The 25,922-nt window shown below is 43.8% G+C and overlaps 1 protein-coding gene across 1 annotated transcript in view; it reads left to right on the forward strand.

Annotated features, from left to right (window-relative positions):
* RFX8 (regulatory factor X8) overlaps window positions 1-25,922 on the forward strand; it is an 816,960-nt gene that overhangs the window by 570,179 nt on the left and 220,859 nt on the right. Inside the window, exon 10 of the mRNA XM_085620509.1 lies at window positions 6,027-6,085. Within this exon, the coding sequence (XP_085476635.1) occupies window positions 6,027-6,085 (59 nt within the window). The remainder of the gene's footprint in view (window positions 1-6,026; window positions 6,086-25,922) is intronic.

The following is a 25,922-nucleotide window of genomic DNA, read 5'->3' on the forward strand; positions in this document are numbered from 1 at the left end:
GAGGCATTGTCTCCAAATTATAAAATCTGCCTGATTCATTTTAAGTTTCTACACATGTATTATAGAACACCTTTACGGTTACACTGCATGGGGCTCTGGGAGGACTCAAAGTGTTGGAGATGTGGCTCTGCCCAGGCCTCATTCACACACCTGGCCTGGTATTGTCCCCAGATTGCACACTATTGGTAAGAGATATTCAAGGTGTCAGTAAAATACTAGAAAAGACACTGGAACCAACGTCCTGTTGGGGCTGCTAGGCTACACGAAGGACGCTCCGGCAGAAACTAGGCGATTGTTGGCCATGCTGCTCTTATTAGCCAAAAGCCGTTTGGCTATTCATTGGGGTAGACCGGGTGTGCCGAAGGTGAAGACCTGGGTTATGGATGTTGCATTCTGTCAGGAGTAGCTCAAAACCTTCTGGGAACTGATGCCAGTGGCCTCTCGGCCTAGAGATATTTGGGAACCCTTTTTAACATGGATCAGAACACAGGGTCTGGAGGTTATGGCTCTATCCGTATCCCCCAGAGTAAAAATCTTTTTGCGGGTGGGCTCGCCGGTAGGGTGAATGTTGGGTGGAGTTGGGATGCTTACGGATAAATATATAGTTACTGTAACGGACACCGGCCTCTAGACGATCTGGGCCTCGATTGTTTAACCTGTAAAATGAATATCCCTTCTGTGTGATGACATTGTTACGACTTGGCTTGGAGATTCCTATATGCTTCACAGTATTCTCGACCCTTTGTTGCAGTTCCTTTTCTGTTTTTGTTTTTCTATTGCTATAATTTCCTTGCTCTGACATTAAGGGAAATGTATTTGCATTCTCGTAAAGGCAAACCGTATATTGCTTTGTTTTTTATCTTGTCTTTCTCTTTTGGCTATGTACATGTTACATTGAAATGCAAATAAACAAACTTACAAAAAAAAAGATTTTTTAGAGGGTTTAAAAAAGGTTTTCCCTCCCATAAGGCATCTATCTCCTACCTGGGAGTTCAATGTAGTCTTCTCACACCTCATGCAGGTCCCTTTTGAGACCATTTCCAAACCCTTGTTGCAACATCTCTTTTGGAAAACTGTGTTCCTCGTAGCTATCACATCAGCAAGTAGGGTTAGCGAAATTCATTGGTTATGGTCTTGAGAACCATGCACCATTTTTCATCCAGTAAGGTGATTAGGAGTACTCATCCAAAATTCCTTATTAAAGTCATTTTGGACTTTCAAGTTGATCAGACCATTTCCTTACCTACTTTCTTTCAGCACCCTTCTATACCTTCTGAAAGGACTCTTCATTCTCTAGAAGTCTGGAGAGTCTTGACATTTTATCTGGACAAAACAAAAAATATCCGCAAGTCGGACCAGTTGTAAACTATGGGCTGGGCCGTACAGGTTTAGGAATGTCCAAGCAGTGCATATCCTGATGGATAGTGTTTACAGTGCTTGAAATGGAAAAATAGAAGTGCAGGTACTCTGTACCAGAGTACCTGCTTGTTTCTGAAAAGTGCCGGTACTCTCCAGTTAAAAGTATAGCCTTTCTCTTGAGAAGTGCCGGTACTCTCCCGCTCAAAATAAAAAAGTGCCGGTACTCCGTACCGGACAGTACCGGACCATTTAAAGCACTGAGTGTTTAGCATTCTATTGTGCTATCTGAAAGCAAGTAAGGTTCTCTCCGGGAGACCTAAAGCTCATTGTACTAGAGGGAAAGTGGCTACAACTGCTTTAATGAGCAATATTCCAATCACTGAGATCTGTAAAGTGGCCACAGGGACATTTGTTCACACCTTTACCAAACTATTGTTTGGATTCAGATGCTAGAACAGATGCTCAAGTAGGACAGGCTTCCCTGAGAAATGTATTTGCATAATCTGGTCGATTGCTTGTTCCTCTGTCTTTTCCACTGCTCTTTGGTGGGTGTGGGTTTTCCATTCAATTCAGTGCTTATGACTATTAGTGGAGATCCACTGAGAGAGAAGGAACTGTTTCATACTGAAATCCCAGTTCTCTTTCAGGGTAATCTCCATTGAAGTCATAAGCAACCCTCCCTCCTCCCATGTGGAGAAGACAGAGATGACTATTGGACCTTTCTAACACTGCCACATCTTGGCAAAAAGAACTGAAGCAACTGCCATTTGCTGGGCATGATGGGATGCTGGTAGTATTTGGGCCCTTAAAGGCGCAGAGGCCGTTTTTACATTTACATAACGGCAGCCTATAGGGCTACACTGTCTTCTTTTACTTCATCTTTCTCCTTTTAAAAAGGGTTTGTGAAAGTAGTCAAATAACTTTTTCCCACTTCATTGGCCTTAAAGTTATATGTAAATATGTATTCATTATCACTTCTTAAATGAAATCTGAAGAAACGGGCCACTATAGGCTTTCTTATAGGCTACACAATATTCATGCTTTAAGTATATTTCCAGACCTTCCTGAAGAAAGGCGAACATCTACACTTAATTAGACATATTATGAAAAGTGTTCTGTGATCCCTGCACGTGGGAGGGACTATTCAGCGCTTAAGATTTCAATTGAGATTTCCCTGAGAGAGATCTGGGATTACAGGTAAGAAACCATTCCTTCTTATTGTACTTATTGTAAAAACAATTGACTGCATGAATTTTTTTCAGACCTAATAATCAATATAAAAATAAAACCACAATAAAGGGGTCATTTAGAAGGTTGTAGATGTAAACCATCAGATGTCCTTTTTCACCAGCTTGCAATTCCTTCACCTTGTTTAGAATCAGGGAAAGTGCTTGGTTTCTGACTGTAGAGCAACAGCTGCCTGCCATAAGAAACCTTTTGCAGAGGGCCACCAATATGGGCCTGCTAGTGGCGGCCGGCACGGATCGGGGTGGAGATGCAGCTGGAGGTAATAAAAAAAACATAGCGCTGCTGCGTCTCTCCGGTCTCTGCTCCGCGTCAGGACTCGGCAGGAACAGGAAGCACCCAGGCTCCCCTGACCTGTCACAACGCTACAATTCAGTGTTGTCATTGGTCTGGTTCAGCCAATGAATTGGGCCCTGGGCATGTTCCCCACGCAGGCTGTGATGCAGAGTGTGTGTAGAACATGCAAAATTCACATGACTGTTTGGCCGACCAAGCATTCATGCGTACTTGGAGTGGGCAAACCACTCTCCCCCCCCCCCCCGCCCTGAGAGCAGAGCAGCCCTGCCCGCGCCAGCCGCAAAGTGGCAGGAACAAATAAAATGATAACAACATTCAGTTATTATCATTTTCTTTTAGTTACACTGCTTAGAAGCAGTGGACAATACTCCTCCGCCTTAGTGGAGGAGCCGCCACTGGGGCTTGACAGCATAGTTGCATTGGGAGGCCCTCTCTATTTGGGGCCAGCATGTCAGCACTTTACTTTCTTGATTGCGACCACCAACACATTTTTAGGTCCGCCATCACTTTCCAGAGCTGTCAGAAACCATATTTATCAGGGCAAGAAAAATGTCTTGTAGAGGCTGCACAGTGACATAAGTACAGCTGAGTATCGTGTGGTTGATCCTTGGAACTTTGCTTGTTAAGGCCTAAAATGGCTGAGGTTGTGAGATCACAAAAGCCAAAGCAAAAATCGAAGAGTGACAGCTGAGGATACAAAGACAAAGTGAGGAGTATATAACTGTGGCATCATAGTTCTTATCCTGAAGTCTGTACAAAGTGTGATGCCACCTTGTGGAGGAGGTGGGGCCAATTTTCAGTTCAAGGCCTTTTCCAGATCCACTTTATTTCACCCAGAGTCCCTAGATAGCTGAAGAAAGTGAATCGACAATGATTATCATTTGTAAACTTACAAGTTGGAGTCTTGTTAACTGATCATGTAATTTCTTATACTTTTACATGTCACTACAGGCTACGGACAATAATGACCTAAGGCATGGCTGACAGTCCAAGCAGGCCTTATTGTCTAGTAGGCACTAATGCTTCTGATACTGTCCATGAAAGGCTCATGGCATTGAAGGAGCCAGAAAAGCATGTTCTAGATTTGCTCTAGAACCTCAAGTTGATGGTACTTTTTCTCAGCATGAGAGCGTGGAGGGGAGAGAAATTAATTAACAATGCTAATCAATGCAGTTGCAGTTCTCCAGGCCCATAATAATCACAGAGTACTAAATAAGGTTAGTTGATTTATTACAAAGCCAAAAACAACTTGACATACAGACACCTCAAGATGAGGGTGTAGAAATACATTGGAACCAATATAAAGCCAAATCTATGAATAAGGTTAAGGCGGCGCAGCATACACAGGACAAATCATTCAAGAATCAGGATGCAAAAGATCAGAGAACAGGAATCTAATTTCTCCTTCATCGAGGGTTGATGAAGATAAAGCATTAAACTATCCCTACACTAGCACTAACATGACATCCATAAGTAAGCATTCTTCAGGGCAGTATAGATAAAGGTGTCAGTCTCTCCACTTCAGTTGGGTCCAGTAGCATGAAGTTATTGAGACAGAGCTCGCTTTAAGATGCTCTCTCACCAAAGGCAGAGAAGAAGTGGACTCTTTCCCCTGCTTACAATACTCAAAAAATCACAGGTGTCTTTCCATGATTGCTTTCAGGTCACGCAATCCGATCAGGCCACATTCTCATAGGTATTTTTCCATGGGATGACGATTACTCTCAACAGTAACACGATGACCTTGATTCCTAGGCCCTCTCCGGTGAGAAAGTGCAATAATTCTTATCGCCATTACTTCCCAATGTATCCTCTTCTCTCCTTGCCTAACTCCTAAAACAAAGACATTATTCTAACTAACAAGGTGCCTCTTTCACCTGCAACATAAACGTGAGAAAGAGCAAAATCCAACGTTCACATGAAATTCAAACTGTAATTCTAATGTGAGAGCTTTCATGGAAATGCATTTCAGGTCTACAAGATTCAGCTAACATAAGAGAAATGAAACATCAGCTTTATACAGGTATATAACATTGAGACATATACAGTTAATATTTTCATCTACATATAAAACAACATGATTAATAAGCACATTCAATAATAAAATGATTGTCAGTTGCACAACACAAGTGTTTCCTGTTAGTGTTTTCTGCTAGTTTCATTTGATTTCCCAAGGAATTCTGCACATATTCTAGATTTAGGCCTAAACACATCACATTCATGTTATTACAGTAATAGATCCTAACACTTAAGTTAACACAGCAAAAGATTATATGCGGATGCAGTTTTCATGTGTGATTATAATTCACCCCTACAATGAAAAATGTATTTTGCGCTACATCAGAGTCATGTAGTATGTGTGCTGTTTGTCACATCCTCTGACAGAGTAGGGCTGAAATTCTTACTCATAAAATACTTATTCCACACAGGCCCTCCATGTAGTCGTCTGTGTACATACAGTCATCTTACCATACAGCCTTCTACTTATATTTCTCCACACATGTGCTCATCTATTTTTGGGCCTATCACATATTCAACAACTGCATTGAAGAACCTAATTTCTGAATAATACCTCATACTTTAGCCAAATTGCAGCTGATAGATAGCTGCAAAGCTCCAGAAGAGGCAGAACCCCGAAAACCTGCATTATATTTCACCCATAAACCAGTTGATGACTGCTTGACTATACTAAGTGCTGTAGCCTCAGTTACACCAACACTTCCCCAGCATCCACATGTCAGCTGATGCCCATATGTGGTTTATCCGGCTGCATATGTATCTAAGTGTGCACACATCTGGATAGTACCTGCGTATACATGGTGAAGTGGGCAAAAATGTATCACTTGCATTTTAGATTATCTTTGAATACATATATCAAAAGGTCAGATTATATGTAAATAAGGAGTGCGGTACAGCGTTGTGTGTTTAATTGTGAGTGATAGATCAAATGTGTAACCCTTTCTGATTTGTCTTCATTGTCTCCCTAAACTTGATTACACACTTTACTTGGAGTATTTTTGTGCCATCTATATGACAGAATGTTTGCAAATGAATTTCAATTAGTTTAATATTTTTTTTTGTTTCAACTGATCCATTTATTTTTAATCTCCCGTATTTTCTCATAGGAGTAACTGTTTTTGTAAAACGATTACGAAGAAAGACGTGTCTCGCGAACCTTGCAAAGGTATTTTTTTGCATTTGTTTTTTTAACTATTTGTTTTGAATTAAGGACATTAAGATTGATGTATCACTTTACCTTTACATAATTCAACAATTAAAAATTAGAATAAAAAAGGTATCCATAATACATCGTCCAGAGGCAGTACAATTCTTACTTACACAAAGTGCACACTGAAGAAGGCGTGCGAGACACAGCAAAAATGTCTATGGGTTGGTTAATCTGCTGAACGCCATGAGGTTTTCCATGAAATGCAGGACTGCATGCTGGATGAAGGAGAGCGATTCTGGGTGAGAAGTAGAAACAATGATAGCAAGTAACGTCGCCTTGCAAGAATCCACCCAGTGTAGCCACAAAAATACCTGCTAGCATAATGTTCAAGTTATGATTCACAAAGGGCCTCTGTGTATGAGTATCTAATGCAACCCTTTTGCTGGTCGGCCAAAGAGAATGCATGGGAGGCGTTGCTTTTACCGCTGCATACATGAAAGTTCCGGTGAGTCCTCATTGGGGGGATGTGGTGAGGATTGCAGGGCATCTCTCCCTTACAGTGGTTCCTGGACAGAGCCAGAAGTCAGACATGTCGGCATTGTAAGTCCAGCACAAGTGGATGCCCCGTATAGCATAGTGTGCAGCCTAAGTGTTGCCCAAATAATGTCCCCTAAAGGCGTAGTCTTAGTGTTCTGTGCATTAAAGAAGGTTCACAATTATTTCCATCGGGTTAACCCCTACCAAATCCCTCCTGTAGTTTGCTATCCCCAAAATCCCAGGACTGTCTGAATACCTGCTTTACCAACTACCACATATTGTCTCATATCCCAACTTCCGGTCTGCTTTTTCTCCACTACCTCATCACTTCTATTCTTTCAAACCTACCAATAAACACCTCATTCATTCCCGTAGACTAAACATGAAACGCTACATTTCTTCGCTATCACGGAGATAAAAGTGTAAGTTTACCTCTGTGAATCAGACATTCTATTCCCAGCTCAATTTGTGTCCTTCTGCATCATGCTGACAAACTCAGACTCAATCAACATTTTTTCCCTGCCACTAAATAAGTGCATTCACAATATAACAATCTACAGAAGCTAAACATCCTACCCTGACAAGGCAAAATCATATTACTTCCTAAGCCTCATCAAGTCACTTCTCAGCGACTCACCCTATAATCAGCCCACACTTACAAACAGCCATACCTTTCTCTCAATTGTTATTATCAAATTACTTTGCACCATATTGCTTATCTAAAATCATAACTATTCCTAAAACTTTTGCTAAACCTCTTACTGCTGCACTCTACACTCCTACACTCACTCTACTTCCCAGGATCACTCTTTCAATTATTAAACCCATGCTCTTTCTTTTAGGGCTCTCCTCTGCCTTACCTCACTCTACACCCTGTGCCCTGTATCCAGCACCTTCCCACAATGCTTAAGATCAGCAGTGGTAATGTCTCTGGTGCAAAAATAACACTCAGCTGATCGTTCCTCTCTCTCTAACTTGGCAGCATCACCCTTTTTTCTAAAAAATTCTTTAGAAGCTTTTTTCAATCCTTTAGCTTTGTATCTCCCCATTGGCACCCTGCTGACTCCTCTTCAGTCTGATTTATGTGCATCACACTCTATATAGACAACACTCGCACATTTCTAACCCCATGCATCCGCATATTAGCAATTGTCTATTATCAGTCATCACATTCTTTGATTAGTTTATGGTATTTGACATGATTGATCACCCAACTCTCCTTTCCTCCCTAAACACCCTTGGTATCACTTGCAGAGCAAATCGTTTTTTAATTTTCTGGAACTCCAAATCATCCCTAAACACTGCTCTGCCAGATACCACCCCTGATGGTACCAACTGGTGCCACATACATCTTATTTGTATGCCACACACCTTAGTGGTCATCTCTTCCTTCGGTTAGCCTGACCACCTTTTTGCTGATGACACCCAAAAATGGTTTTCTTTTCCAACTTTCTGTCCCTCATTACTCAGGCCCATTGAATTTCGCAGTTCTCTAATATGGTATCTTTAATAGATTTACATGCTTGAATAATTTCCCGCTGTCAAGGTGGAAGTCCCAAGGCAATATATACTAGCATCATTAGGCACTGAATGGCTGAAGGGCTTCAAAACAGTGTCACTTTAGTAGCACCTTAACCTCATTGAAAGGAAACCTCTAAACTCCAATCACTGAAATGATCTCAGAGCAGTGGCCTGTATCAAAAGAGTCACAATGACTTCAGAGAGTAACTTTCTCCAATAGCATGCATGTGGATGAAGACCAAAGGACTGACTCTTAAGAATGCCATTCCATGGACAGCAATTCTTTGGTGATCAGTTAGAGAACTTTGCCTCCAAGTCATTCAAGGGCCAGAAGTATGCCCCATTTTTTCAAGTGGAGAGTGAAGGATTCTATAACAATAATAAATAATCACAAAGAAAGGGCTAAGGAAGATCTTACTATTCTAGGCACACTAGACAGTATAATAATAATGATATTTTGTTTTCATATCGAGCTTCATTCTCCAATTCTGCTATTTCTAAGAACTGTAATTGACACATTTTACTATTGCCTAATTTAATGGTACTGAATTTACAAATCTTGTAGGGATAACTGGCCGAGTCTGCCATGGCTTAATTCAAACTCATGACTATCAGCTCTCTACAAAGGTCAGCTTGGGGCGGCTCCTCCGTTTTAGCGGAGGAGCGTCCCCCCACAAACAAAAGCCCCAGGCTAGAGCTGAAAAATAAAATGGCAATAACGTTTATTGATTGCCCTTTTATTTTTCAGCAATCAACCCTTCCCGAACTGAGCATCAGGATGGGGCAGGGCCAATGCTGCTCAGTGGCAGCAGGGAGCTTTCTGCTCTTGAGTTTAAAATGCACATGTCTCTTTGGCCGGCCGTCTTGCAACAGCCAGCCAGGCATGTGCATTTTCAACCTCTCTAACCTAGCTGTCTTAATACAGCTGGGTCAGAGAAAGCAAAGTCCTCCAGTCCTCTTGTGAGCGCTGATAGAGGCCACTCCCACCAATCCTAGTGCTGCTCTCATGCTGCAGGAGAGCAGTGCCAGGATTGGTTTCGGAGTTTGGAGCCTGTGAGGAGCGAAGGATCAAGGAGGACTTCGCGCTGCTAGTGTATTAGCCCCACCCACCATCTTGAGGACATGCCAGCCGCCACTGATATCAGCTATGAGCGTTGGTGCCTTGATCTACGCTGCCATCATTCAGTTACACCTGAAGTCTTCTACAATTTACTCATGGAATTGTTCTTCAGCTCTTCGCAGTAAACCTCAGTATCAATCCTGACAAATGCCACCTTCTCAGTCAGGTGTAACCTGTTGTTGGGGCATTTACTTGTGGCATTCTCAGGAGCACTTGGTCTTAGGCTTCTGAGATCTAAATATCTCAAGGAGAGGGTATACAATCTGTAGTGTTTTGCGATATTTTATGACTGACACCTTTTGGCTCCTAACAGACCCCATAGAGCTGTGATATAGGTGTTAAAACGCAATGCCATGAAAGCTTGTTTTAAAATGTTGAGTTCGCAGTTACACCCAGCAGAATAAAGATGTGTATCACTCTGCAAGCCTATTGCTCAACACCTCACTCGACCACAGGCGAAAGTCCTTTGACTTCGATGTTCCGGAGAGCAGTGATAACTAAGTTACCTCAGTGGACCAACAAGAGAAAAGAAAATGAGAATACCACCCGTACCGAAGACATGGTTAACAAAGAAAAAATTAAAACCTATGGCGACAAGAGGCGAAATGTAGAGAACATTGTTTTAACCACTTCGCTGCGCCCGGAATTCCCCCGCGGTGCTGAAAAATTCCACACGTGCACGGTTCGGATGGCCCCTGGTCGTCCTCCGCACACGCCCACCGTGACGTCAGATGGCCGGGGGCCGTCCGACATATGGAAGCGGTTAAGGCAGGAGATCTAGTAATCGCCTGACAAATGCGAAAGAGGAAATCTGATGCTCCATATGATGCTGCACCATTCCATGTTGTGTCCACCAAGAGATATATGGTGACTGCCCAGCATCCTGGAAAGTCTGTTACCAGAGACCCTTCTCACTTTCGGCTTTTGAGTAATCAGTCTTCTCATCAAGATGGAGAAAAAAAGATTGAACCTGAAAACTCAATTACTGCTACTACTTCTTCACCGTCTTGAAAAATCTCTGATAGTGAAGATGACAGCTACCAGATTCCAGTAACCAGATCAGGTTGAATAATTAAAGCACCAAGAAGGTAGACTGAAGAAACGTAATTGTGTGTAAGTGTGTATGCGGCAGCTGAGATGTTCTCAAATTCACCATCCTTGACCCCAAGTGCGAGAGTCAACAATACCGCACATATTACCAAGACAAGTTCAATGAAACAAAAGTTTAAAAATCTTGAAAAAATGATGAAATCCGAACAAAGCAAGTGGTGGGAGTCACGATCCCTACAACGCTATATCGATGTGGGGAGAATACCCAGAGGCCTTAGGATACTCATCGCCCCGAGCTATGAGAACCTAGACCCTGACATGATGCGTGAGTGGGCTGAATGCAACTTAGATTCTTCTAAACGACTTGTGCAAATATTGATAAAATATGCTGACATTGATCGAGCAGAATTAGTAAACAAAATTGACAAAAGTAATGAGGAATTGGAAAACATGGGATAACCAGATGAGATGAAAAAATTACGTAGTAAGATGTCAACAAGACTGAAAAAAGAGGAAGATAAAATTAAAGAGAGAAAAACTTATACTTTTCAAAGAGATAAGATGGACTATGAGCTTGGGCCAAATTTTTACATCTGCTAAAAAATACGACTCATTGAGGGTTTCTAAGTTCAAAAAAGTAATGACTTAGCTGCCAATATATCAAGGAGTTGAGAACAGGCTCCCCATGCATCTAACTCTGACTTAAGTTCAGCGGTGTACAGTGAATCAGAATCCTAGTTAAGAATTCAGAGAGGCATGCAACAACCACAGAAACCCTCACTTGTGGAAGAAGTCAATGTTTTATGCCAAGACCGGAGGCAGACCCTCAGTCCAAGAACACAAAGAACCAACATAGAACCAACAGAAACTTCAAACGCAGGCAGAGGAAGAAGGCAAACCCGAGGCGCACCCAACCCAAAAAGACAAACAGTGGGGATATGGAATAATACCAAAATGGCAAATTAAACCATCATATATTTAGCCAAGATCGACCTGTCCAAAGCGGAAGAACAACTCCTAAGTCTGGGCTTGTCATATTGCCCAGAGACTAATTTTAATTATGCAACAACTCGGATGGACATATACAGATTTGTTAGAAAACTTAAATTAAAAAAGTATCACACACTGCTGAACAAGGTACAGAGGAAACAAGGCGATGACAAACAGACTGAAGTGGAACTGACTGCAAACGTATCTCATTCTGATATGCCACTTTTAAAGGATCTACAAGACCTGTGGGGAGAAAGTAGCACAGTAGAATCATTAGCTGCAGAAGGAAGGTAAGTGGCGGAAAATATTGCTAATCTTGTGCCAGTCTTGCCAACTATGGGTAGCACAAATCAGCCCACGCCCTTCAAAACAAACTCTACCTTCAACCGCATCACCCCTAGAGATTCAATCGATATCTTCCATGAACAAGTCACATCTCAAATTAAACAGCTAAACAGGAGAGTCCAAGACACCAATACAAAATACAACAGGCGAAACCAGCAATATCATGATCTTATGAAGAGATTACACAACAACAACGGAATAGTAATTCGAAACTCCGATAAAGGGGGTAACATTGTAATCTGGTTGAAAGATAAATATACTAAAGAAGCACTCTCCCAGCTCAATGATAGGACGTGCTACAGTAGAAGCAATGTTTCCAGTCTTAAAACGATGTACGATTACTTTTATTTAAAACTATTGGCTTGGAAAACTAAAGGTTTGATTAATATGGAGGAATGCAAATTCCTAAAAAAGAAAGCCCAACAATGCCAACTATTTACTTTATTCCGAAGGTCACAAAGACCCAAAAAAAAACACTAGGGAGGCCGATTATTTCAGCCAGGGATTGTCTGTTGGAGCATGCTTCCCAATATGTTGACTACTTCCTACAGGACCATGTCAAATCCCTGCAATCGTGTCTAAGAGACACAAGTGATTTCCTGAATAAACTATCCAATTTCCAATTGAAAAGTGAATACCTCCTTATGGCACTTGACGTGGCATCCTTGTATACAAGCATCAAACATATGGATGCGGTCAGAGCACTAGAACATTATCTTAAACGAAGACCAGAAAAACAAACGAAGCACAGTAAAATGTTGGGAGAGATGGTTGTATTTTGTTTGGAAGACAATATATTCATGTTTAATAATGTACTCTACCAACAAGCAAGAGGTGATGCGATGGGAGCCAGCTTCTCCCCCAGCTATGTATGTCTTCACATGGGCTGGTGGGAGGAGCTGGTCTTAGAAGCCAGACACAGCCAATATGTACAGCGTAACATCAGGCTGTGGCTTCGTTTCATTGATGATTTGTTCGTGGTCTGGGAGGGTACACGCAATCAAGCAATTGAATTTGTGAATGAAATCAATGAGAATGAAAACAACTTACATTTTACTGCCACCATCAGTGAAGTCACAGTTAATTTCTTAGACACACAAGTATATATACACAATAACAAAATGGAGACTCGGCTATATCGGAAAGAAACGGCCGGAAATTCAGTCTTGCACGCTCACAGTGCCCATCCAAGGTACTTTATCAACAGCATTCCCTATCGGGAAATGTTGAGACTTAGACGAGTCAGCAGCAACATGTTGGATCTTAGGTAAGCACAGGCAGCCAGCAAAACTAGATTTTTGGAAAGAGGCTATCCCCACAAAATCATCAATAGGGCTATTTTAAAATCTCTGACCCATGAGAGAAAGGACCTTCCGAGGGACAAAGAAGTAATCCCAGTAACAGGCTTGAAAAAGCTAGAGGGACAACCGGAACAGAAAAAGATACATTTCGGATAATTATGGGGTATAGCAAACAAGAAAAGAACTTGCGGGCAATAATTAAACACAATTGGCCCTTAGTATTAAATGACCCTACAATTGAACCTCTACTTCTACAGAGGGTATCGATCACTCATAGGAAAGGACCATCGATGAGGGACAGCCTGGTTAAAACCAGTCCAGAAGTCATCGAAGGGAGTAGCTGGCTACGGACACACAAAGGCTTCTATAAGTGCAAGACCTGTAAGGCGTGCCAGCAGGGGATAAGTAAAACCACCTATCGGACCCCATTTAGCAAGAGAGAACACAAGATCACAAAATTACTTACCTATAAAACCGACCATGTAGTGTATGTCCTACTCTGTCCATGTGGTTTGCAATATATAGGGAGCACTAAGCTCCTAGCCCACAAACGAGTGCTCCAACACATGCGAGCAAACATAAATCAGGACAACACGTACCCGGTGGCACAGCATTTTAGAGGTTTTCATAAGTCCAACAGCCAAGATCTTACATATTATTTGATTGATGCAGTCCCCCCCAGCAGAAGAGGTGGGAATAGAGAGATGAAACTTAGAAAATTAGAGACACACTACATTGTTGCAATGGACTCTAAGCATCCCGGGGGTGGAATACATCAGAAGACTTGTACACCTGTTTACAATAATTTAATAACTTTATAAAATAGTCAGTTTAGATTGTATTCAATATTTAATATTTAACATTTTATTTATTTAATATTTAATGTTTTATATTGTTAATATTGACAACTTTGCACCTACCCAGTAGGGTAAGTAAAGGATATGGATCCTATGGGAAATTGTATGAGTACGATAAGGCCAAGATGTCTAGTGGTATTTAAACCATGATTTTTCAATAGACGTTGTAAAAGAACTAATAGCTGCAGCTTAAGAATTCATTATAAGATACTATGCAACCAGCAAACAAATAGAGCGAACACAACGTGGACCACATTGAGCTATTCAATATATATATTCAAATTGTGATGAATAGCATGGAACGTGGGTCCAAAGTGAGCACTAGCACTTCAACACTTGAAGCACTTTATGATTTACACATTAGCACTTTTAAGGGGCAATCTGAACACTGACTGACACAAACTTTAAAGATACGCAAACCCTAGACAGGGGCAATAATCGACATGATTGATGACACAGTGCAGTATACAATATTTAGTATACACATGCACATACTAGTACCAATGTACCAATGAGGCTGGTAGAATTGTGAATCAAATACAAAAACCAGGTTCAGACCATCAAGTCAATATGTACAATTGCTTAATTCAAAATATGGACATCAATGTATTTTATTTGCTATCTAAAAACTGTATTTATACAAATATGCATTTTATAACATTTTAATATGAAATTGTTGTTAGATGATTAAGTGTCTTGTCGATGTCTATGATTGCATTTTTTTCACGTTGTACGTTGCACTAGCACTTGTCACTTCAAATAGTATTGGTTGTTGCCATGAAACCATGTCATGTGATCAAGGCTCATCTTGAGCCGAAACGTGTAATGGCGACGGAGCAATAAATGAATTTTGTTGCACTAACTTGGCGGTCCGTGTGCAACAACCAGCTGGGATACTAAGGGAATCTTTGTGTGCATATATATATATCTATATATATATATATATATATATATATATATATATATATATATATATATATATATATATATATATCTATATCAAATGCCACATATCCCGTCAAACACTTTTCAGGGCACGGGTGCTCTTTTCGTGAGAGTAGCATCTCAGGCAAAATATTCACCACCAAATATCCAAAAAAGAACAGAAGAGCAATCCTCGGGTTTCAGACACCATTTATTGCATCCAACAGACGTATTTCGGTGATTAGTGCCTTTCTCAATGTTGATTCAATAAAGATTTAGCCAATTTCACATCTATTTCCTTTAACCTCAGTGCTTTCCTCTTATTGGATGATTCGTTTGAGGCATTGACGGAGGACAAAGAACCGCAGTATTGCCTTGAATCAGATGCTCTCACCAGCGCCATCTCAGTGTTTAATAACCACTATATTACAACATAGCAAAGTTGCACGAACCCATGCACATTCTTCATTAATTGTTATGGTAACAGTATTTATCCCTCAGTGGGAGAAAATCTCATGGTATTCTGGCTCTTTAGTTGCATTTTGCAGTTATCAACAATTGTCTCCAATGGAATTGACACTCTAATTTCCAAGTCTGTAGCCCTCGCCCGGCCACACATTCCTAATTGTTGTAGCACATACCTGCAACAGAGATTTAAGTAATGATTAGTTCACCACCAATCACCAAGAAACCAGGCGCACTTGCAGATGCCTGGAGAAGAACTGGAGAAACGCCAAGACACCCGAAAACTACACCACCTACAAGGACGCCATAACGGACTACCACTGTTGTAAATTGCAACTTTGATGTGTTAAGCATTTACTAAAGACATGAATTCTCCTCCCTTGCACATGTTCCTTTTGTTATGTTGACTGAAGTCTGGACTCCATTTTGTATTGTCATGTCTCCACGTGCTCAGCACGAGAAGAGTCTTATCTTTGTGTTAGTTGCTCTTGTAATCTGCCTAGTAACAGTCTATAAATAGTTCCTTTGTCCGCCTGGCGCATGCCCAGACTTGACCACATCTGTTATCAGTTAGTCCTTGCTTGACCATGTTTTCGCGGGCTTAAGGAGTATGTCAGCTCCGCCCACATATCGATCTAGTATTGCAAATGTCCATAAAAGGTAACATTCCTCGTCTCATGTTGTACCCTCCCACTTATGAGCCCCTCTGTTGTGTATAAAAGGGGACCGTGTATGCAAGTTCTTTGTGCTACTCTATGCAATACTGAAGGGTATTGTATGGATTGTAGGACCACCCTTAAGGGTTAATAAACCTTGTCTTTGTACTTTGCAGTTTCCGTGCCAACTTCCTTATAGATTCCATTACAGGAGAGCGAACCCTTGTGTCCTGCGGGCCTAGCTGGGGCCTGTATTCATCAATTGGCGCCCGTCACGTGGGGCTCATCGGCGACTCGGATGCTCGAAGGATTGGTCGCGACGAAGGTGAGGAATTTGGCCGGGGATGTGATCACTGCCAGAGGCACTTTAGTCCTGGCATCCCGAGGTTTTTCTTCCTTCCCTTCCGACCTGACCATCTGGGTGGCGCTGGTCCTCGACTGAGACCTCTTCTGTCGGTCCTGCCGTGACAGCCGTTTGGGCGAATTTTGGAGCTTGGCAGTTGGAATCTGGACTCTTGATTGGTAAGAACCGTTGTACGGTACTTGCTCCGAGTTTTTGAAGCCTGGGTTGGCTATTTGAGTTTGATTTGTGATGACCGGTCATATCTTGTATAGATTATTGTGAGAATATATGCGTTGCAACACATATAGGCAGGTAATGTGGAGATATTTCTCCGGAACTGTGTAACTTTGACCAGCACAACGTTTAAGTGCCATTTTTTTGATAATACTGCATATTCTGCATTATTTTTGAGCATGCCTGCTTTTAGCGCACTCCGTAAGTGGTGCTGCTGCTTTGGAAACCGGTTAAACCTCGAGGAATCTGCTCCAGCTCCCCCAGAGGGGACTCCTAATAGGGATATGTATGTGAAGCATGGTCTTTCCTCCATAATGTACAGCACAGTATGGAGGAAATATACCAAGAAGGATCCTGAGTTACGGTGGCCGTTGTATGGGTCGTTTGATATACGTAAGATTGAGTATGTGGAACAGTGTATGTGTAAACGGCGTGCGCGCCAAGACATGTTTGAATGTGTGCGACTATGGGTGAAGGAAGTGCGTGAGCGAGAGAAACGCGAGAAAGCGCTGTTTGATAAAGAGCAACGAAAGAATGATCATGTGAGAGCGCAGGAAGCAAAGCGTCGGGAGGAAAGAGAACAGACGGAGAAACAAGAGAAAGAACATAGGTTACAAGTCTCGGGTCAATATGCTGTTCGTCAGCCACTCTATCCTGTCCTTAATAATCATGACGATGATTTTTATTTATTAGATCGTTCTCCGCCTCCTTATGTCGGCGCGTCTGCCCCGAGGCCACAAGATTCTGGATCGGGTTCGAGTAAGGTAGACATGCGGTCCATGTTATCGGCTGAGTGAATGGGTGAGCTTCGGCAGGTTTCTTATCGTGCATGTAAGGGCAAGTTATCCCTTGATGAACTGTTGGCTTCTTGGGAGTCGTGGCAGGATAGAGAAAGGTTGTATTTCTTGGAACACTTTTCTGATGAAGTGATTGGTGCCTTTCGGAAATATTCCAGTGTCTTTGAACCTGACGATGTGGTATTGGATGCTAAAGCATTGCGTAATGGTGTTTTCTCTCCCTCTAAGGCGCCTGAGGCGGTTCGGAGACTATTTGCGTTGCGGGATGCGGCAGCAGACCTTAAAGAGAAAGCGCGCCAACATCTTGAGGAGGAAAAGCGGTCGGATTCGCGTACTGGAGGCGGCCATTCATCCACCTCTCAATCAGATAAGAGCGATCCAGTGCATGCTAAACCAATGCGTGAGGCGGCGCCTTTGTATGTTCCTCCTAAAGGAGCGGGGACTAGCTCGGATATTACCTCCGCCGATGCTAAGGGATATTTTGTGTATAATTGGGTTTATACTCCCTGGCACAGGGCTGACGTCATGGCATTAAAGAATGCGTTGCCTGATCCCCGCAAGAATCCAGCGGCCTTTTACGAAGAAGTCGAGGGGGCCTTGAATTCTTGTACTATGACCTTAGCAGATATAGATTTGTTCTTTGGGCTTATTCTACCACCAGATATGTGGCGATCTGTGCGGAAGGTGGACGATGTTGCCGCTTTTAAGGCTCGGTGGGCTGAGCTTGAGGATGAGGATAGGGAGAGAAAGCCCGCGCAGAAACCACCTCAGATTATCTTAGATCTCCCTGCTGCTATTCTGGCTAAGTTGAAGACAATTATTCCCCCTAAAAAGATCGATTGGAACATGCTAGCCTCGTGTAAGCAGAAAGCCGATGAATCAGTTGCAGATTTCTTTACGCGCTTTGAGGAGACGTTCCATGATTTTAGTGGTCAGTCTCTTACGGATGATACGGGTCGGCACCTTTTTGCTGACAAATATGTGGCGAATCTATTACCGGCTATTGCAGCTCGCCTCAAAGCAAGTGAAAGTTCTTGGTCCACTACGACCCCGACAGCCCTCCTGACTATAGCTCAGTACTATGAGCGCCAGGAGCTAGAAGCGATGGGGCAGGAGGAAAAGAAATCGAAGGATTTAAAAACGAAGGTGATGTTAGCACAGGTATATGGTCCGCCCCGACGGGGTGTAAATAGAGGTAGGGGAGGATTTTATGGTCCTCCCTCGGGCCGATTTGATCTGAATAGGAATCAATGCGCGTATTGTAAGCAATCGGGGCACTGGGCCAGAGAATGCCCAGCGTTGCATGCTTCACGGCAGGGACACAGTCAGGGACACACTCAGGGTGGCCCGAGGGGTAGAGGGGGTTTCTCGAATTTTAGAGGGAATTCTAATGATCACGCTCGTTTTGACCTTGCTGGGCAGCAACGAGATAGGTCTAATGTTTTTGATCGACAAAATCAGTATCAAGTGTCGGGGATTGACCGGTCTGGGTATCATGATTCTCAGCATGCATAGGAATGCGTTGGATGGGGGTTAGAATCAGTTGAGGTGCCAGTTGATCAGAGGGGTCCTTACGTATCAGCTGAGGTTTTGAGCTCCACTGATCAGTTTCTAGTGGACACAGGAGCGACTCGTAGTGCGCTGTCTAAACAATTGGTTCCGAGGGCTCCCCCATCTGGCTTAATGGTTACATCGGTAGGGTTTGATGGAACACTCTCCCGAAGCCCTCTTTCGCAGCCCCTTACATTTCGGGTTGATTCCTTTTCTGCACCCTGTCCATTTTTGTTAGCTCCGAACACGCCGGATAATATTCTGGGCCTTGATATGCTGAAGCACTTCAGAGCTACGATCCGGTGTTCCCCTGCTGGAGTGCGGGTGATATTGAATGACAATTACCCTCTGTCTGAACGGATGTGTGTGGCTACAGAAGATGCTGTGTTAGCTGCCCTCCCCCGTGCTCTGTGGGCCACCTCGGATACTGATGTGGGACAGATGGTGATTCCGCCTGTTCACATTAGTGTTCAGGAGGGGGCGGTGTTACCACGCCTTCCCCAGTATCGTATTTCGCAGGAGGGGGAAGAGGCTCTTATACAGATTGTGCAGGATTTGATTAAGGTGGGAGTGGTGGAAGAAGTTCCCTATAATGTTTGTAATAGCCCGATTCTACCCATTCTGAAAAAGGATACGGATGCCAAAGTCTATCGGTTTATTATTGACTTGAGAGAAGTAAACAAGATCGTGATACCTCAGTACCCAGTGGTTTCGGATATCACGACGTTGCTTACTTTGGTCCCGCCTACGGCGACCACGTTTTCAGTTATTGATTTGAAAAATGCCTTCTTTTCAATTCCCATTCATCCCGATAGTCGATACCTTTTTGGTTTCACTCTCAATAATAGGTCTTACCGATTTTGTAGAATTCCCCAGGGCTATACGGAAAGCCCTAGCATCTACAGTCAAGCCTTGAAAAGACAATTGGACTCCTTTGTTCTGCCCGAGGGTGTCGCCCTCATTCAATATGTCGATGATATCTTGCTGGCGGCTGACACCCCGGAGTTGTGTGAAACGAGTACGTTGTCTTTGCTTTCCTTTTTGGCTTCCCACAATCACAAAGTCTCTCGGAAGAAGTTGCAATTCTGTAGACCAAAGGTGACTTATTTAGGTCACCTTTTGTCTAAGGAGGGGCGTGCACTCACACCAGATCGTGTCCAAGTAATCTTGGACACACCGACGCCGTCCACGCAGAAGGACGTGCGTGCATTTTTGGGTCTTGTTTCTTTTTGTAGGCAGTGGATATTAGGGTTTTCGCACATAGCCAAGCCATTATTAGCCCTTTTGACAAAAGACACACCTATCCCGCTTCCTTGGACGAATGAGTGTGACACTGCCTTTCAGAAACTGCGACAGGCCCTCTGTTCAGCACCAGTATTAGGGACTCCTGATTATACCAAGCCCTTTTCGCTGTATGTGCATGAGAAAGATGGATGTGCATTATCAGTTTTAGTGCAGATGCACGGCGATAGGCAGCGCCCTTGTGCATATTTTTCGGCTGTACTTGATCCTGTTGCCCGAGCATTGCCTGGTTGTTTTCGCTCGGTTGCGGCGACAGCTGTGTCAATACGCCAGAGCGAGGGAATTGTGTTATCTCATAAACTGTTGGTATTAGTTCCCCATGCTGTTGATGCCCTGCTTAATCAGACAAAGACGCAGCATTTGACCAGTGCCCGTTTAACGGGATATGAGCTGACGCTTTTGGCTCCTCATATCACGTTGAAGAGGTGCGTGACGTTAAATCCTGCCACATTGTTGCCATACCCCGAGACTCGGTCTGAGGCACGAGAAGCACATGATTGTATCCTTGTGACCGAGGAACAAACAAAGGGTCGTATTGATCTCCAGGATACGCCCTTTTCAGATGTAGATGGAGAACTGTGGGTGGATGGGTCATGCCTGAAGCTACCAGATGGTACGACTTCGGCTGCGTATGCGATTACCACATTGCAAACAATAGTGGAGACAGCACGCATACCACAGAAATCAGCTCAAGCAGCGGAACTGATAGCATTAACACGAGCATGTGAGCTCAGTACAGGATTGTGTGTGAATGTTTATACAGATAGCCGCTATGCCTTCGGAGTAGCGCACGATTTCGGCCTGCTCTGGAAGGAAAGAGGGTTCTTAACGTCGCATGGAGTACAAATAATGCATGGGGAGTTAGTTCATAATCTTTTAACTGCATTGACATATCCGAAGAAAATTGCTATCATTAAATGTAGCGCTCATAGGAAAGTAGTCGATAAAGTTGGAGAAGGGAATGCATTAGCAGACCGGGTGGCGCGGGAGACTGCGATGCAGCCCGGTGCTACTGCCATGTATGTAGTGAAGTCACAAGTAGAAAGATGGCATGATGCGAAGGAAGAAGTGCGAGAAATACAGAGGACCGCTTCTGACAAAGAACGGGAGCAATGGTCCAGTGAGGGAGAATTGGATGATGAGGGTTGCTGGAGAAATAAGCAGATGGATCGATGGAAATTACCCACAGCTTTTGTACAACCTATGGTTCAGATGGCACATGGGCTAGCACATGTTGGAGCTTCCGCAATTGTAAAATTGCTTACCCAAGTCTGGGAGCATCCAGAGATTGCTAGCACGGCAAAGAGGGTGGTACAGACCTGTATGATCTGCCTGAGGTACAACCCAGGAAAGGGGACTCGGACCCCAGCAGGAGGGTTCGTAACGCCTACTGCACCCTTTGAGGTTTTACAGATGGATTACATTCAGCTCGAGCGTTGTAACAATTTGAAGTATGTTCTAGTAGTGGTGTGTGCCTTTAGCAAATGGGTTGAGGCCTACCCTACGAAAGACAATACTGCAATGACTACCGCTAAGATGCTGTTGAAGGAGTTCTTCCCTCGATATGGCGTTTGTAGACTTCTGTGGAGTGATAACGGGCCCCACTTTATAGCGGACGTTATAAAGTATGTTCTGAAGGGTCTAGGCATCACCCAGAAGTTCCATGCAGTATTCCACCCTCAATCTGCAGGACTAGTCGAGAAGTATAATGGTACACTGAAGCTCAAGATTGCTAAAATTCAAGCTTCAACGTCTTTGACTTGGCCAGACGCTTTACCGCTGGCATTGTTGTCAATTAGGTCGGTACCGCACTCTTGAATCGATCTTACACCGTATGAGATTGTTTTCGGACGTCCAATGAATATTTGGGGTCCACCAAAACCTAAGACTGTGTATGATGTACCTTGTGTAATGATGAATGATTATCTGGCACAGTTAACGGATAACTTGGTTTCCATTCATCAACAGGTCCGGGAGGCGCTCCCTGATCGGTCCACCGGCGAAGGACATAGTCTCCGGCCTGGAGACTATGTCATGCTGAAAATCTTCGACAGAACGAACAGCCTGGAGCCGAGATGGGTGGGCCCTGAGCAAGTCTTGCTGGCAACAAGGACGGCTGTGCGAGTTTCCAACAGAAAGAATTGGATCCATTCCCTGCACTGCCGCAAAGTACCGCCCGGATTGGTGGAGCCCGCTGTACTGACCGATCAACGAGAGATTCTGACCACGGAAAAAGGCCGTGCTGTGGAATCGAACGACGCTGAGGAGCTCTTTCCGGACCACGCGACCCCTGGAGGAAGGCGATATCATCTGAGGCCAAGAAAGTGAATCCTTCAGTATCGGGACATGTTGTCAGAACGGCCCTTGGGTTAGTGAAACGGAGAGCCAGTGAGGCAAGGGGGGGGGATCAGCCTTGCATTAGTGTAGTGACACCCGTCTTGGCCCGTTGGTGAAGAAACCGACCGCTGCCCAAGGGGAAGAGTTCTGACAAACCTTTAGTTTCAGGAAGATATTGATTTTCTATTTTGACATGGAGAAGAAGAAGATCCTTTGTGCAATAGGTTTTATGCTCACAGTAACTATTGTTGGGATAACTACATGGTTTGTGGAGAACGTGACTCCTGCCCGAGAGTTGCTTGTGTTGACCACTCCAGTGCCTGCGGAGCACTATTTCTATACCCTTCCGTATCAAGAATTGAAGCATCGCCAGTCCTATTTGAATAACACTTTCATTCAGATGTTACATCATACCCATGTTGCCACCAATGCTACGAACTGTTGGATATGTGGTATGATGCCAGCTCATCAGAAGAAGGGAGGAACGCCATTCATACCTCTTCCTTTCTCTCATAATGGCTCTTGTAGAGCATGGTATACTTTGCTTTTTGCCACTCGGAAACCCACAGTGGGACGATTACTCTTCAGACTCAATAAAGAATGTCATCAGGATAAAGATGGATATCCGCAAGCGAATGGGACAATTTGGGAATGGGAAGAGTATCGACCAGACAATGAATCGATTCCATATGTTTTTATGAACACCAGAGACACTGTGGGAAAAGATAAATTTGTGATTCAAGTGGCACAAGCTCAAGCGGACCTGTGTGTCCAAAGTGTGGGTTATATTCCCGTCGGTGTTAGCGATTGTATTACCATATTAAACATCGATGGATTGAATAACAGTACTTTCTTAGCATCCCATAATACGTATTTTGTGTGTGGAACTAAGGGTTATTATCGTTTGCCAGCCGGTTGGTCTGGAGTATGTTATGTATCATTTTTGTTACCTCCTGTATTTCTGGCACCTGCATCCTATCATAAGGATTTAAAGTTGTTAAATAATGTGACTGTAAATAGGTATAAACGTACTTTATAAATTAATGCTGTGGATCAGACTGACACCAGTTTACAGCAGTATATCGACTTCAATCTAGGATTGTTTTTCTTCGTTGGAGCTGCCCTAAATAGTAGGAAAGTTCGAAGATTAACACGAGTGGTAGCGGCTGTGACAAACCAAACCGCTGCTGCTCTTGGGAATCTTACGGAAGAATTACAGATTACCAGAATTGTTGCATTGCAGAATCGTATGGTGTTAGATGTTATGTTAGCTGATCGAGGTGGAGCTTGTAAAATTATCGGAAGCAGTTGCTGTGTGTTTATTCCTGACCACACACCTTCAGTCTATAATGCAATTAACAGGTTGCATAAAATTGCAGCTGAAATCCATACAGAAAATGGCACTTGGTCCTTTTCTGGATGGTTTTGGGCATTGATCACTGCTTGGGGTTGGAAGGTTTTGACTGGCCTCTGCATAATTATAGCAGTTCTGTTCTCTTGCTGTATCTGTGTTCAATGTGGTCCCTTGCTCTGTTCCGTATGTGTATCATTTTGTGTCCCCGATAAGAAAGCTATTGCCAATGTCACTTATCAGAAACGTTTAGCTAAAGAAGTAGAAGAAATGATGATAATCGATATATATGATGATTATTCTAACAAGCCGGATGTCTTCAGTAAATGCTGAAAGGGTCGTCTGTTGTAAATTGCAACTTTGATGTGTTAAGCATTTACTAAAGACATGAATTCTCCTCCCTTGCACATGTTCCTTTTGTTATGTTGACTGAAGTCTGGACTCCATTTTGTATTGTCATGTCTCCACGTGCTCAGCACGAGAAGAGTCTTATCTTTGTGTTAGTTGCTCTTGTAATCTGCCTAGTAACAGTCTATAAATAGTTCCTTTGTCCGCCTGGCGCATGCCCAGACTTGACCACATCTGTTATCAGTTAGTCCTTGCTTGACCATGTTTTCGCGGGCTTAAGGAGTATGTCAGCTCCGCCCACATATCGATCTAGTATTGCAAATGTCCATAAAAGGTAACATTCCTCGTCTCATGTTGTACCCTCCCACTTATGAGCCCCTCTGTTGTGTATAAAAGGGGACCGTGTATGCAAGTTCTTTGTGCTACTCTATGCAATACTGAAGGGTATTGTATGGATTGTAGGACCACCCTTAAGGGTTAATAAACCTTGTCTTTGTACTTTGCAGTTTCCGTGCCAACTTCCTTATAGATTCCATTACAGGAGAGCGAACCCTTGTGTCCTGCGGGCCTAGCTGGGGCCTGTATTCATCACCACAACCAAATCAGAACCACGAAAAGGACCTTCATCCACAACAAAATCCTCGCAAACTCCACCATCTCCAAAGAACTCTTCACCATCAATCAGGAATTCGCCAACCCATTAAGCGAAGCCACAGACATCACCCCGTACCAAGAACTCTGCAACAAACTTGGAACCTTCTTCCACCTCAAGATCAAAAACCTCTACGACAACTTCACCGACCACCCTTCAGATGCCACAGCCGGCCTGCCCCTGAAACACACCAACCAGCCCACCATCTCCACCTGGACTCCGATCACGGCCGAAGACACCACCTCGACCATGAAAGGCATCCACTCAGGTGCCCCCATGGACCCTTTGCCCCCTCACATCTACCACAGAGCCATTACCGCCATCGCACCCAAACTACAACACATCATCAACATCACCTTCAAAACAGGCACCTTCCCAGACGACTGGAAACACGCAGAAGTCAGGCCCCTGCTCAAGAAGCCCTCGGCTGACCCCACCGACCTCAAGAACTACCGACCCATCTTGCTCCTCCCCTTCGCAGCCAAAGTTGCAGAGAAAACAGTCAACAAGGAACTGACATGATTCATCGAAGACAACGCCATCCTTGACCCCTCTTAATCCGGATTCCGCAGCAACCATAGCACCGAGACCGCCCTACTCACCGCCACGGATGACATCTGCACCCTCCTGGACCAAGGACACTCTGCAGCCCTCATCCTACTCGACCTGTCTGCAGCCATCAACACTGTCTCTCACCGCACACTAGTCGCCAGACTACACGACGCCGGCATACAAGGAACTGTCCTAGACTGGATCCACTTGTTCCTCACCGGAAGAAGCCAAAGGATCAGACTACCGTCTTTCCTCTCCGCCCCCACGGAAATCACCTGCAAAGTCCCACAGGGTTCATCCCTGAGCCCTCTTCAACATTTACATGGCCCCCTTCGTAGCCATCGTCCAACAACACAGCCTCAACATCGTGTCCTACGCCGACGACACACAGCTCATCCTCTCCCTCACCAAAGACCCCACCACCACAAAACTCAACTTCCAGAGAGGAATGCAAGAAGTCGCAGTCTGGATGACCAACAGCTGCTTAAAACTCAACATAGAGAAGACAGAATGGAACCACACCTTCAGCATGGGAAACACCTGGTGGCCCACCGCCCTAGGAAGCCCCTCCACCCTCAAAAACCTCGGCATCAAACTCGATTCTTCACTCGCCATGAAC

Source organism: Triturus cristatus, chromosome 8, assembly GCF_964204655.1.
Source record: "Triturus cristatus chromosome 8, aTriCri1.1, whole genome shotgun sequence".
NCBI classification, from domain to species: Eukaryota; Metazoa; Chordata; class Amphibia; order Caudata; family Salamandridae; genus Triturus; species Triturus cristatus.